Source organism: Oryctolagus cuniculus, chromosome 10 (assembly GCF_964237555.1).
Source record: "Oryctolagus cuniculus chromosome 10, mOryCun1.1, whole genome shotgun sequence".
NCBI lineage: Eukaryota > Metazoa > Chordata > Mammalia > Lagomorpha > Leporidae > Oryctolagus > Oryctolagus cuniculus.
In genome coordinates, this window is record NC_091441.1 from 16500217 (window position 1) to 16513033 (window position 12817).

Here is a 12817-nt window from a genome sequence, read left to right on the forward strand (position 1 = left end):
AGTATCACATAAAAGATAGTTACTTAGATGCAATAAAAAACTGATGAGGGGTAGACATTTGGCACAGCAATTCAGACATCCATATCCTCTATGGGTTGGAATCTGTCTCTGCTTTCAATTCTACTTTCCCCCTAATGTACAGCCTAGGAGGCAGCAGGTGATAGCTCAAGTACTCGGGTCCCTACCTCCCAAATGAGAGGCCCAGATTGAGTTCTGGGCTTCTGTTTTCAGCCTGGCCCAACCCTGTCTCTTGGAATTTGGGGAGTAAATCAGCATGTGAGAGATCTATGTATATCTGTGTGTGTGTGTGTATGTCTCTCTCTGCCTTTCATATAAATTTTTTAAATATTAGGAAAAGAAACTGATGAGTGGTATATTTTTGTTACTAAATAAACTTTTAAAAAAGATTTTAATTTTAAATAATAATAAGAGGGGCTTGCATTGTGGCACAGCCAGTTAAGCTGCCTTTTCTGATGCCAGTATCCCATATGAGTGCTGGTTTGAGTTGGCTGCTCCACTTCCCATCCAGCTTCTTGCTAATGCACCTGGGAATGCACCTGGGACTTGAGGCCTTGCCACCCACATGGGTGACCTAGGTGGAGTTCCAGGCTCCTGGCTTCAGCCTTGCTCAATTCTGGCCATTGCAGTCATCAGTCATTTGGATGGATGCTTCTCTCTCTCTCTCTGTAACTCTGTCTCTCAAATAAATAAATAAATCTTTAGAAAAAAGTGAGTTGGACACCTGTGGAATGAGAACTAGAAGGTTTATCAAAGAATATGTGGGTGCAGCTAAATTCACAATAGCTAATATATGGGATCAACCCAGATGTCCATTGACCAATGACTGGATAAAGAAAATGTGATAATGGAATACTACTCAGCTGTAAAAAAGAATGAATTCCTGTATTTTGCAACAAAATGTATACAACTAGAAACCATTATAATTAGTGAAATAAGCCAACCCCAAAAAGACAAATATCATATATTTTCCCTGATCTGGGGTCACTAATAAAGTACAAAAAAATGTAATATATATGAGTGAAATTGACATTTTGAGATTTGATTATTGTTTAAAGCCTTTGTCTCTACTATTGAGGAACAGTGTTTTTTTTTCTTATATAACCCTTCGTGAAGGGTTAAGCTTATATTTATAAAGTAAACTGAAAGTATATCATTATAAGAATTGAAAGAATAAGAAGGGAAAGAGGAGGGAGAGTGGAAGTGGGAGGGTAGCAGGGAGGGAGGAAGCGAAGTATCACTATGCTCCTAAATCTGTATATATGAAATACATGAAATTTGTTCACCTTATATAATTTAAAAAAGAAAGAACTATTTGTGTGTATGTGTTATACATATACTTGTGTGTGTGTGTGTGTGTGTGTGTGTGAGCATATAGTGATTCTTCCTGGAGACTAGGGCAATGAAAAACTAAACACAAAGGAAGAGAACTAAAGAAAATGTCGTGAAACTGGGATTTTATTAATCTTTCTTTTGGCCTTAAAAGTCACTGACATTTCCAACACTTGGATGTCATATTGACTTCTTAAATTTAGTATGTTACATCTGGAACACAGTGATTCCCTTTCTTCCTATTGAAAACTAGCTTCTCATCCTGTTTTCCTTACTTTTTCCTTCACACAAGCCAAAGTCCAGCCACCCCTCACTGCCATATCTACTTGCTAAATACTCTCATCTCTCTTTTCTGTTCACTTTTTAAATAGTCTCATTATTTGTGTTACTAAACATTTTATTAAAGCTCTTGAAAGCCTAGGGGTTAAGATAAGGGTGGAGTTTATACTACAGATTCTTTCTTTAGATCCTAATTCCAAGGGTGAGTTCAACATAACAGACCAGTGAGATGAACACAACTGATCCTCTTCTGACTCATTCTTAAAATACATACTGAGCAAAGGTGAAGTACGAAAACTGGGTAGGTTAGCGTTTGTTTATTCTGCATGGCTTAAAATTAACTTTTCCAAACTGTTTTCTCAGTTTTGATAATTGGTTTCATCAACAAAATTTTGGATAAAGGCCATTAGAAGGGAGTATCTGAGCAAGAAGATTATCTGGACATAACAGAAGTGTTAGGAATGGTTTTGGCTGCAAGTAGTGAAACTCTGCTAGTAGCTAAGAGAAGGGGATTTAGGTCTCTCATGTAACGTGGACCCTACAGGTTGGCAGCCCAGAGCTGTTGTGATGCCATTGGTGGCCCTGCTTTTCTGCTTTCCCACTCTTAGGGTGTTGCTTTTATCATCATGACTCTGTGTATCTTATCTGCCATTCAGACAGGAAGGAAGATAAAATGCTAATGGAGAAAGAGGCTGATTCTCAGTGAACACTCTGTCACAGAGACAGTGTCAGAGAGAGAGAGAGAGATATCTTACATCCACTGGTTCACTCTCCAAATAGCCATAACTGCCAGAGCGGGGCTGATCTGAAGCCAGGAGCCAGGAGCTTCTTCCAGATTTCCCATGTGGATAGTAGAGTCCCAAGCGCTTGGACCATCTTCTGCTGCTTTTCCCAGGGAGCTGAACCGGAAGTGGAACAGCCAGAACTGGAACGAGTGCCCATGTGGTGGCTTTGTCGGCTATGCCACAGCAACCACCCCATGTTTCTTTAATTTCATCTAAAGTTATCAAGGAATGAGAAGGAACTGTGATTTTACTTATATACAATTTGTTAGGCACTACACTAGATTTTTTACATATGTTATCCGACTTAATTTTCCCAGTGTTACTGTGAAGTGCAGATATTATTATGCCTAGTCTGTAGATAAGGGAACTGGGGCCAAAAAGACAATGAGTAACTTAGTTAGATGTTTCTTATTCCAAAAAGGTTCCAGAACATCATGTGTGTCATGCAATAAAATCATCTGCTTTAGAAAGACAAAAACAATTTAAATCATGGAAAACTTTAGAAAAGATATTTAAATGTCTGTTGTATTTAAATTGCATTACTCTTTTCCTGTGGTTCTGGAAGAACTGGGTTCAAAGCATGAAATTTTTTAAAGTTATTTATTTATTTTCACTTTATTTGTAAATCACAAAGAGATCTTCCATCCTCTTATTCACTCCAAAAGGCCTGCAACAGCCAGGGTGGGACCATGCCAAAGCCAGGAGCCCAGACCTCCATCTGGGTATCCCACTTGGGTGGCAGGACCCAAGTACTTGGCCACCATCTCTGCTTCCCCAGGTGCACATTAGCAGGCAGCTGGATTAGAAGCAGAGGAGCTGTAACTCAAACCAGGCACTCTGGTGATGAAATGTGAGCATCTTAACCACTGTGCCGAACACCTACCCATGGGTGAAATTTTTATTGTGCTGATTTGGATTCAAAGACAGAACCACTTTGTGATAATTGAATCTGTCTGAAACAAAGTGGATTCTGTTCCTGGAAAATCAAAACTAGTGTTAGACAATGTCTTTATCAGGATTGCTTTTTGGGGAATTTATACTTTGGGTAAGAGATTGTACTTGAGGACCATTGTATTCTCTATAACCTCTTAATCAGATTAACACACTTTATTATGTATCTGTTATATCAGACTTACTTTGAATGTTAATATATCTCAAAGATATGATCAGTGTGACATCTCAAAGATATGATATGAACTATTGAATTATATTTCTATATTTTAAACTTAGAAAAAAGTTATTTCTTAAAAGTAAATCATAAACTTCAATAAAGCCTCATACCTTTTTCAAAAATTAACAATATGAATCATATATTTAAACTTTTGGCCAGCGCCTTGGCTCACTAGGCTAATCCTCCGCCTTGTGGTGCCAGCACACCCGGTTCTAGTCCCAGTCAGGGCGCCGGATTCTGTCCTGGTTGCCCCCCTTCCAGGCTAGCTGTCTGCTGTGGCCAGGGAGTGCAGTGGAGGATGGCCCAAGTCCTTGGGCCCTGCACCCCATGGGAGACCAGGAGAAGCACCTGGCTCCTGCCATCGGATCAGCACGGTGCGCCGGCTGCAGCACGCCAGACGCAGCACGCCGGCTGCGACGGCCATTGGAGGGTGAACCAACGGCAAAGGAAGACCTTTCTCTCTGATTCTCTCTCTCTCACTGTCCACTCTGCCTGTCAAAAAAAAATTTGAAAAAATTTAAAAATTTTAAAAATAAACTTTTAGGGTAAAAATAAGAAAACCTTCAGGGTTTGGAGAGGCAGAGAGTTATAGTTCATAACCATGACCCATAAATGAAAACTTGGTAAGCTAGACTTCTTCAAAATTGAATGCTTTTGCTCTGCAAATGACTCTGTTAAGAGAATGAGAAGATAGGCATCATACTGGGATGAAAGATGTACAAACCAGATCCTTGGCGAATGTACTACCTAGAATATGTAAAGAACTCGCAAAACTCTATAATAAAAAACAGTTTAATAAGAAAGTGAGCAAAATGCCTGCAGAGGGTATAGACATGGCAAATAGGTCAATGAAAAGATGTTAAGCATCATTAGCCATTACAGAAATACATGTTAAGGTATTACATACTGATCAGAATTATTAAAATAAAATATAGTGATATCAGCAAATAAATGCTGTTGAGAATGTAAAGAAATTGCTCTCATTTGTTGCTGATGGGAATGTATCATGGCACAGTCTGTTTCTTATGAAACTGAACATGCAACTGATATATGAGCCAACAATTGCACTCTTATGTATTTTTCCTACAGAAATGAAATTTCCATTTACACAGAAAACTATACACAAAGGTTTTTTTTAAGATTTTATTTATTTGAAAGGCAGAGTTAGAGAGAAGGAGGGAGAGACAGAGCTCTTCATTCGTTGATTCATTCCCCAAATGACTGCAATGGCCAGAGCTGGGCTGATCTGAAGCCAGGAGCCAAGAGCTTCTGGGTCTCCCATGTGGTACAGGGGCCCAAGTACTTGGACCATGTTCTGCTGCTTTCCCAGGCACATTAGCAGAGAACTGGATCAGAAGTAGAACAGCCAGAACTTGAACATAACAGTGCAGTGCTGGCCCCTATAGGGTGGTTTTTTTTTTTTTAACTTTATTTGTAGTAACCACAAACTGAAACAACTGTGATTTCCTTCCATTCTTGAATGCTTAAACAAACTATTGTATTTCCATCTGATGGAGTACTACTCAGCAATTAAAAGGAGTGAAATATTGATACACACAACATTTTGCATGAATCTTGAGGGATATATTGAGTGTTAAAAAAAAAAAGCCATCCCAAAAGGTTACAGTAAGTAACAATGTTATATAAATGGTTCCATTTGAAATGGCAGCATTTTACAAATGAAGAACAGAATAGTGGTTGTCAGGGTTTAGGCAGGGGTAGGGGGAGGAGAAAAACAGATGTGGCTGTGAAAGGGCTTCATGAGGGATCTTTGTGATGCTGAAAACATTTGTGTCTTGATACCAGTGAGTATCCTGGTTGTGGTGTTGTGCCATAGTTTCACAAGGTAGTGCCATTGAGGGAAGCTAGGTGCAGAGTACACAGGATCCCTCTGTATTATTTCTTGTAATTTCATATCTATCTGCAATTATCTCAGAAAGTTTAAGAAATTCATAGCCCTTTCATACCACTGAAATAAATATTCAGAGTGTTCCCTAGCATTTCTTAATTCTAATCCATCACTATGGGATAGTCAGCCATGATAATATGAAAAGAATTCTTGTTGAGAGTATTTTCAGAAGCAAATTACTCATAGAATATTAGGTTATTTGATTATTTTCATTTGGATTTTAATGTACTTGCAAAATGTACCTGTTGTATTATATATAATTTTTCTTATTTTTTCCCTAGCCTTTTTCTCATTGTTCTCGTCATATCAGACATTATGGCTTTGGTAAGGCATTATTGAATATTCAGTATAAATAAGACCAAGAAACTAATCATGGGTTAATTCAATCAAGAGGAATGCGAATGTGTTGCTCTATGTAAAATCCATAGATACTGAATTCTGGGTGCCAGCATAATGTATACGTATAAATTATATTATGCACTGAGTGCTTTTCTTAGGGTGTCAAAAATCTTATTACTTGATTTACTCAAATATGTCATTTTTTACCTAGTCTTCCATGTTGCTTTGTATCTGAAATGTACCTTCCATGGGAAATTAACAAAAGAAATGGCTGACCTTTAATCTCCATTCTTTCTAGTGATAGAACTAAAACCCCAAAGCTCCCATTTTGAATTACATTGTTAGATTTTATTGTGCCCGATACTCAGAACAGTTCTATCAGGCCTGCATTCTAAAGGCCTAGTAGTTACCTTCCAGTAGGCTTCTTTTTGGGTAAGGTTAATTCTTCACTATATCTGTATAGCATTCAATGTTCAAAACGATTCAAGACACTGGTTAAAGTCACTTCCCAAGTCATATTCCTACTCACCTGATTTGGATGAGAGCATTTTTGTGTTGTGTTAAACTGTGCAGCCAATATATTTCAGAAATTGACCACAGGTAATGTTGGAACAAATCAGCTTTTAGTTTGGCTTACTAAGTGGCAAATAGGCAAAAAGGAATTGAAATTCTCTGATTAATTCTATATTAAAAATCATCTTGCTTAATTTAACTCTCAAAGCCATTTGTGACCTAGCTTCTGCTTACTTGACTGGCATCATCTGTCACCTCTCCCTCCTTGTTTTCTCTACACCAGGCTCACTTTGAACTTAGAAAGCTCTGTCTGGACTCTTGATGTTTATATTGGCTGCTGCCTCTGCCAGGAACATGCTTCTGTCTCCCCGGTCCCCTCTTTCATCTGACTCCTGCCTTTCTCTTAGATTGTATCTTTCAGTGGAGAGTCTTCCCTTATTGCCCGGAGTAGGTACCCCTTCCTCTCTGGTCCCACAATGCCTATGTTTTCCACTGACAACACTCATCACACATTCTGTTTGTCTGTCTCTCCTGTGTGCACCTCTCTCTCACACACGCACACATACACACACACATACACACACATATAGCTGATAATTGGACTGATCCATTCGCTTAGATTACATACTTTGAGGGGAGGGGCGGTAATCTCTAGGACCTAATACAGTGATAATCAGTAGGCAATAGATACTTGTTGATGAATAGATGATATGGCTTCTTTATACTGACATCTTTGGTACTATTTAGTGTCTTTTTAAAGTTGATGATTCTTTATTTTTAGTTAATCACAAATGTCACTTTTGTGTTCATTTGGTTGAATGGTCATTCTGTTGCTGGCTTTTAGACTTCTGTTCATTTTAGTTCAAATAAAAGTTTCCATAAAGGGTATATTGTTGATTCCAGTCACATTAAAGTTCTGAAGGGTCAGAAATGTGAAATATACAATCCTAAAATAATGTAGTTTTCAGACTGAGTGTAAATGGCCTTTGTTGTTAATGGATCCATATTTCATTGTATTTTACAGCATTTTTTCTTTTTGGTGAAGGATTATGGCAGCTGGCTTGATATTGGAACAAGGTATAGTATATAATCACATAGAAGTTCTTAAGAGAACAGTGAACAATAGGTGAAAGTTGATGGTTAGTATAGAAGCTGCAAATATGTTTTTTTGTTTTTTTTAAATTTTATTTATGTTATACAAGTTTCATGTATTTCATATATACAAATTTAGGAACATAGCGATACTCCCTCCCCCCTCCTGCCCACGCTCCAATCCTTCTTCTTCTTCCCTCTCACATTCCCACTCTTAATTTTTACATAGGTCAATTTTTAGTTTACTTAATGATCATATAGTTAACCTACACTAAGCAAAGGAGTTCAACTAATAGTATGAAGAAAAAAAAAAACACCATCCCTCAACAGAAGAGCCAAGGACTGTAAACACCATCCAATCTCAGAATGTCCATTTCACTCCTAAACATTACATTTTAGGTACTCTAGTAGTTACCTTGTCCAGTTGAGGTAAGTATAGCAAGTGGCAGTTACTTTAAGTGTCTCTGCAGTTCTGGGGATTAACACATTAGAAAGTGCATTCTTGGGATTATGTGGGGAGGAGAGTGGATTTTAAGTCTGAAGAGAACTAAAGGACAGTGGAAAGATATTAAGAGAAACTGTTTGAATCTGGGGTTCAGAGCAGATCACTTCACTGTCCTTGTATGGTCTCTTAATCTCTCAATCTCTGTTTAGGAAAATAAAACTACTTAAGTTACAGGGTGGATTTGTGTAATAAATTTCAGGGAATCATTGTCTGCTTCTTAGAATCTTTAATATGGAAACATTTTAACATGTGATACCTATAATATGACTAAAGTATAATCTTAACAAAAAGTCAGTTTCCTCTTTGTTGTGATTTCAATGTCGATGAAATAAACTGTTAAATTTCTTCTCTTTGAAAAGAAAACAAAGTTGGTTCTTTTGCTCTTTTTTCCCCCAAAATACATTCTGAAATAGAATGTATTTTTGTACATTCACTTTCTTTTATTTAATGCTTTGTTTTGCCAGGAATTGGGTGAGTTAGCATGAGACATTCTGAGTTAGACATTCAGTCCTCTGTTCTGCCTCTTAGACTGTTCATGGCTTGTTTCACTTTGTTATTTAATGAAGATCTACCTTTCCCAGTAGGCCATCGCTTCCCTCAGATCTAGGATCTGATTTGAATCTCTTACGTGCCATATGCACTTGGCACATAAAAGGTCACTGATTTTGTTTTCATTTGTCTTTTGTTACATTTGAAAGCTTAGGGAAAGCTTTGAACCTGTCTCATCCCAAAGCTTTGAATCCCTCTCATCCCACACCCTGGGAGGCAGACAAATAGTGGTCAGAGAGAGGGCTCTAGACCACAGTGCCTGGATTTGAATCCCACTTCTGCCACTTTTAGTTGTGAGACCATTGGTAAGTGACTTAATCTCTCCTAAGTGTCCCTCTTATCTTGTAGCCATTTTGAGTGGATTAATCCATGTAAAGCACTTAGCATAGTATCTTGCCTCTAATAAAGTTAATTTAATGTCAGCTGTTATTATTGCTATTCTGTAATCCTATTTTTTCATCCTTCATGGTGTTTCTTATATTTTCCATATCTCTCCATACTCCATAATTTTACTTATTTTCATTTTAGACTCTAATTTTTTTTTTATTTTGACAGGCAGAGTTAGACAGTGAGAGAGAGAGAGAAAGAGAGAAAGGTCTTCCTTCCATTGGTTCACCCCCCAAATGGCTGCTATAGCCGGTGCGCTGCGCCGATCCGAAGCCAGGAGCCAGGTGCTTCCTCCTGGTCCCCCTTGCAGGTGCAGGGCCCAAGCACTTGGGCTATCCTCCACTGCCTTCTTGGGCCACAGCAGAGAGCTGGACTGGAAGAGCAACCACGACTAGAATCTGCCACCCATTTGGGATGCTGGCGCTGTAGGCAGAGGATTAACCAAGTGAGCCACGGTGCCAGCCCCAAGACTCTAAATTTTAGTAGTGATGAAATACACATAACATAAAATTTACTACCATAACCATTTTTCGTTGCATAGTTCAGTGGCATTAAGTATATTTACATGGTTGTGCAATTATCACTACCATTCTAGAACTCTTTCCATCTTGCACAACTGAACTCTGAACCTTTAAATAGTAACTCCCCATTTTCCCTCCCCCTAGCCACTGCCAGTCATCATTCTACATTCCATTCCTATGAATTTGACCACTCTTAGTACCTTATATATGTGAGATCACACAGTATTTTTCTTTTTGTCATAAATTATTTCACTTACTATAAGGTTTATTGGTGTTGTAGCATGTGTCACAATTTTAAAGACTGAATCAAATTCCATTTTATGTATTTACCAATTTTCATTTATCCACTTATTAGTTGATACTTGGTTTGCTTCTACATTTTGATTATTATGAATAATGCTGCCCTAAACATGAACATTAGACTTTTGTGATGGGAGAAATCTGTATTGCCAATAAGAGGATATTATTTTTGCATGAAAATGTACATCACTGATTTATGAACAGCATCATTAATTTATATTGCACTAATTAAAATATTCAGATTTTCTCAGATTAGCTTGTGGTTTATTTTACCTGGCACATTTTTTCTTCAAAGTACAAATTTTCACTGTCATTACCAGTAATAACATGTATGAAACATAAAACCTCTTTTCATATCCAAGATTTCAGTTCAATCCAGCAAATATTTATTGAATGCCAGCTGTATATCAGGGGAGTTGCTGTTGCTAAGAAGCAGAGTCCTGAGCTCTCAGGTAGCTCCAGGCTGGAGGAGGAAGCAGATCAGTGAGCAGTGCAAGAAGTTCTAGAACAGTCTATCGGGTGCTGTGGAGACAGTGAGGACAGGATAAAGGAAGGCTTCTCAGGAAGGAGCTGTCTAAACACTGCCGAGTGTGAGGTTTAGTGGAATACGTTGAGCAGCAGTTAAGCTGCCACTTGGTACACCTGCATCCTGCATCCTGCATCCTGCATCAGAGCCTGGGCTCAACTCCTGGCCCCACTGTCCATTCCAGCTTCTGCTGATGCACATCCTGGGAGGCGGCAGGGATGGCTCAGGTACCCAGATTGAGTTCCTGGGCTCTAGCTTCTGCCTAGCCCAGCCCCAGCTGTTGGAGGCATTTGATTGAGGATGAGCCAGTGTGCTGAAGATATCATTCCGCTGCACTCTGTCCACCCTTGCCTTTCAAAGCAAAATAGTTTATATTGGATCATAAAACCTAAGATTACATGTAGAGTGAGAAGATGAACAGCAGAAAAAATTGTGGAAGTGGAAGTGAAGTTAGTGGCCAGAAAGTGGGCAAACATCAGGGGTGGGTAGTGTTGTGGAAATATAAAGAGGATTTCAAGAAGGAGCTCGTCCAAACAGTATCACATGTTACAAAGAGGCCAAGAGAAGATAGAAAGGTGTGTACGGGATCGAGTAGCCGTGCCCACTGATGAATGGGATAGAAGAGTTTCAGTTCTGGGAGCAGGTGCTAGATCACCACAATGAATCAGACACACCAATTTCAGTGAGGGCTGTACATCAAAGCTAATTATTTTTCTTTTCTTTACCAAGACCCCAAGCTACTAAAAAAACCTAGCATAAGTGACAGCAATGGGAAATGGACCATCAGTAAATGTGAGTTCCACAAATTCCTAGAAAATAGATAATCAGAGAGAGGAAGCAGCATCCCAGAATCTATGGGGGCTGGGGTAGGGGATGCGGGTACAACCAAAAGAAAGAGGAACCCAGAGCCATCAGACTCAGATAGGAATGTGGAAGGAGGAATGTGGAAGAGGGTGCCGTGGGCATTAACCGATTGTCTGCCATGGGATCAGCAGGCTGTCCACAGACCCTCTGCTTCCTTCATCCCCACGTAGCAAGTGCTGCAGGCATTTGACCCCGGGGAAAACTGAAGGACACCTTGACAGAAACTGTAAAAAGGACTGAGGAGAAGCTCACTCTGTGTCCTTTGTACTACTGTCTGAGAGTAAAGCTGTCCTCGAGTCTAGCATTTGTAGCCTCCTGTCACTCCTTGCCCAGAGGACAGAGACAGGCACTCCTGTGCAACCCAAAACATTGCTGTCATACACATCGAACTTGCAATCATCCTGGTTGTGAGTGAGACCTAGAGGGAAATTCCATGCCTAGGTATTTACTCAAGAGAAGGACTTGTACAGGAATTTTTACAGCAGTAAAATCTGGAAACAACCTCAAGGTTCATCAGCATGTGAATGGATCCCTAGATTGTATTATATCCAGATGATGGAATCCTACTTACCAATGAAAAGAAATGAATGACTGATGAACTCAGCTATGTGGGTGAATGTCAGAAACTTTATTGAATGAAAGAAGCCAATGCATTTGATAATCCGAGAACGGGCAAAGCTAACCTGTGGTCACCAAAAGCTGGCTGTAGGTTGTCTGGTACTAGAGGTTAGGTAGGATTGACTGCAAAGTGTACAAGGTACTTTCGCAGTGATCAAAATGTCCTACTCATACATCCTGACCATGGTGATACTTACCTGGCTGTACCGTTTGTCAGTATTCAGCTTAAAACAGGGTTTTAAAACCTTAAAACATGGTTCCATTTTCTCATGTGAATTACATCTTAAAGTTGATTGGTTAGGGCCAGCGCCGCGGCGCAATAGGCTAATCCTCTGCCTGTGGTGCCAGCACACTGGGTTCTAGTCCCGGTCGGGGCGCTGGATTCTGTCCTGGTTGCCCTTCTTCCGGTCTCTCTCTCTGTTATGGCCTGGGAGTGCAGTGGAGGATGGCCCAAGTCCTTGGGCCCTGCACCTGCATGGGAGACCAGGAGAAGCACCTGGCTCCTGGATTCGGGTCAGCGAGGCACGCCGGCCGCAGCGGCCATTGGAGGGTGAACCAACGGTAAAGGAAGACCTTTCTCTCTTTCTCTCTCTCTCTCTCACTGTCTAACTCTGCCTGTCAAAAAAAAAAAAAAAAAAAAAAAAAAAAGTTGATTGGTTAGGAAAGCAGAAAAACTAAAGTAACTATCCAAAGTCCAAATGAGTAGAGTATAGTATAAGTAGGCTAAATCGTCTTTCCTAACAGGAACTTAATAAATAATGTTTTAAATTGATGCATCAATAAATAGCAACATTAAAATAGTAATTCATGCAAGAGAAATAACCACTAGAAGATCTAAAAAGACATAGAGTGGTTGCTTTAAGACACAGATTAGGAAAGAATGAGGAAATGCTGCTTTTCTTTTTTTTTTTCTTTTCCTTTTTTTAAAATTTTTTATTTAGTAAATATAAATTTTCAAAGTACAGTTAATGGATTACAATGGCTCCCCCCCACCATAATTTCCCTCCCACTCACGCCCCTCCCATCTCCCGCTCCCTCTCCCATTCCATTCACATCAAGATTCATTTTCAATTATCTTTATATACAGAAGATCAATTCAGTATATATTA

At 39.3% G+C, this 12817-nt stretch overlaps 1 protein-coding gene across 8 annotated transcripts in view; it reads left to right on the plus strand.

The window, feature by feature from the left end:
• PIGN (phosphatidylinositol glycan anchor biosynthesis class N) overlaps nt 1-12817 on the plus strand; it is a 147590-nt gene that overhangs the window by 113995 nt on the left and 20778 nt on the right. For all 8 annotated transcript variants that reach the window (XR_011379302.1, XM_002713621.5, XM_051851153.2 and 5 more), the window contains 2 exons: nt 5776-5818; nt 7371-7423. Coding sequence is in view for 7 of the 8 variants with exons in the window: in XM_002713621.5 (XP_002713667.4) it covers nt 5776-5818; nt 7371-7423 (96 nt within the window). In the remaining variant the exon portion in view is untranslated. The remainder of the gene's footprint in view (nt 1-5775; nt 5819-7370; nt 7424-12817) is intronic.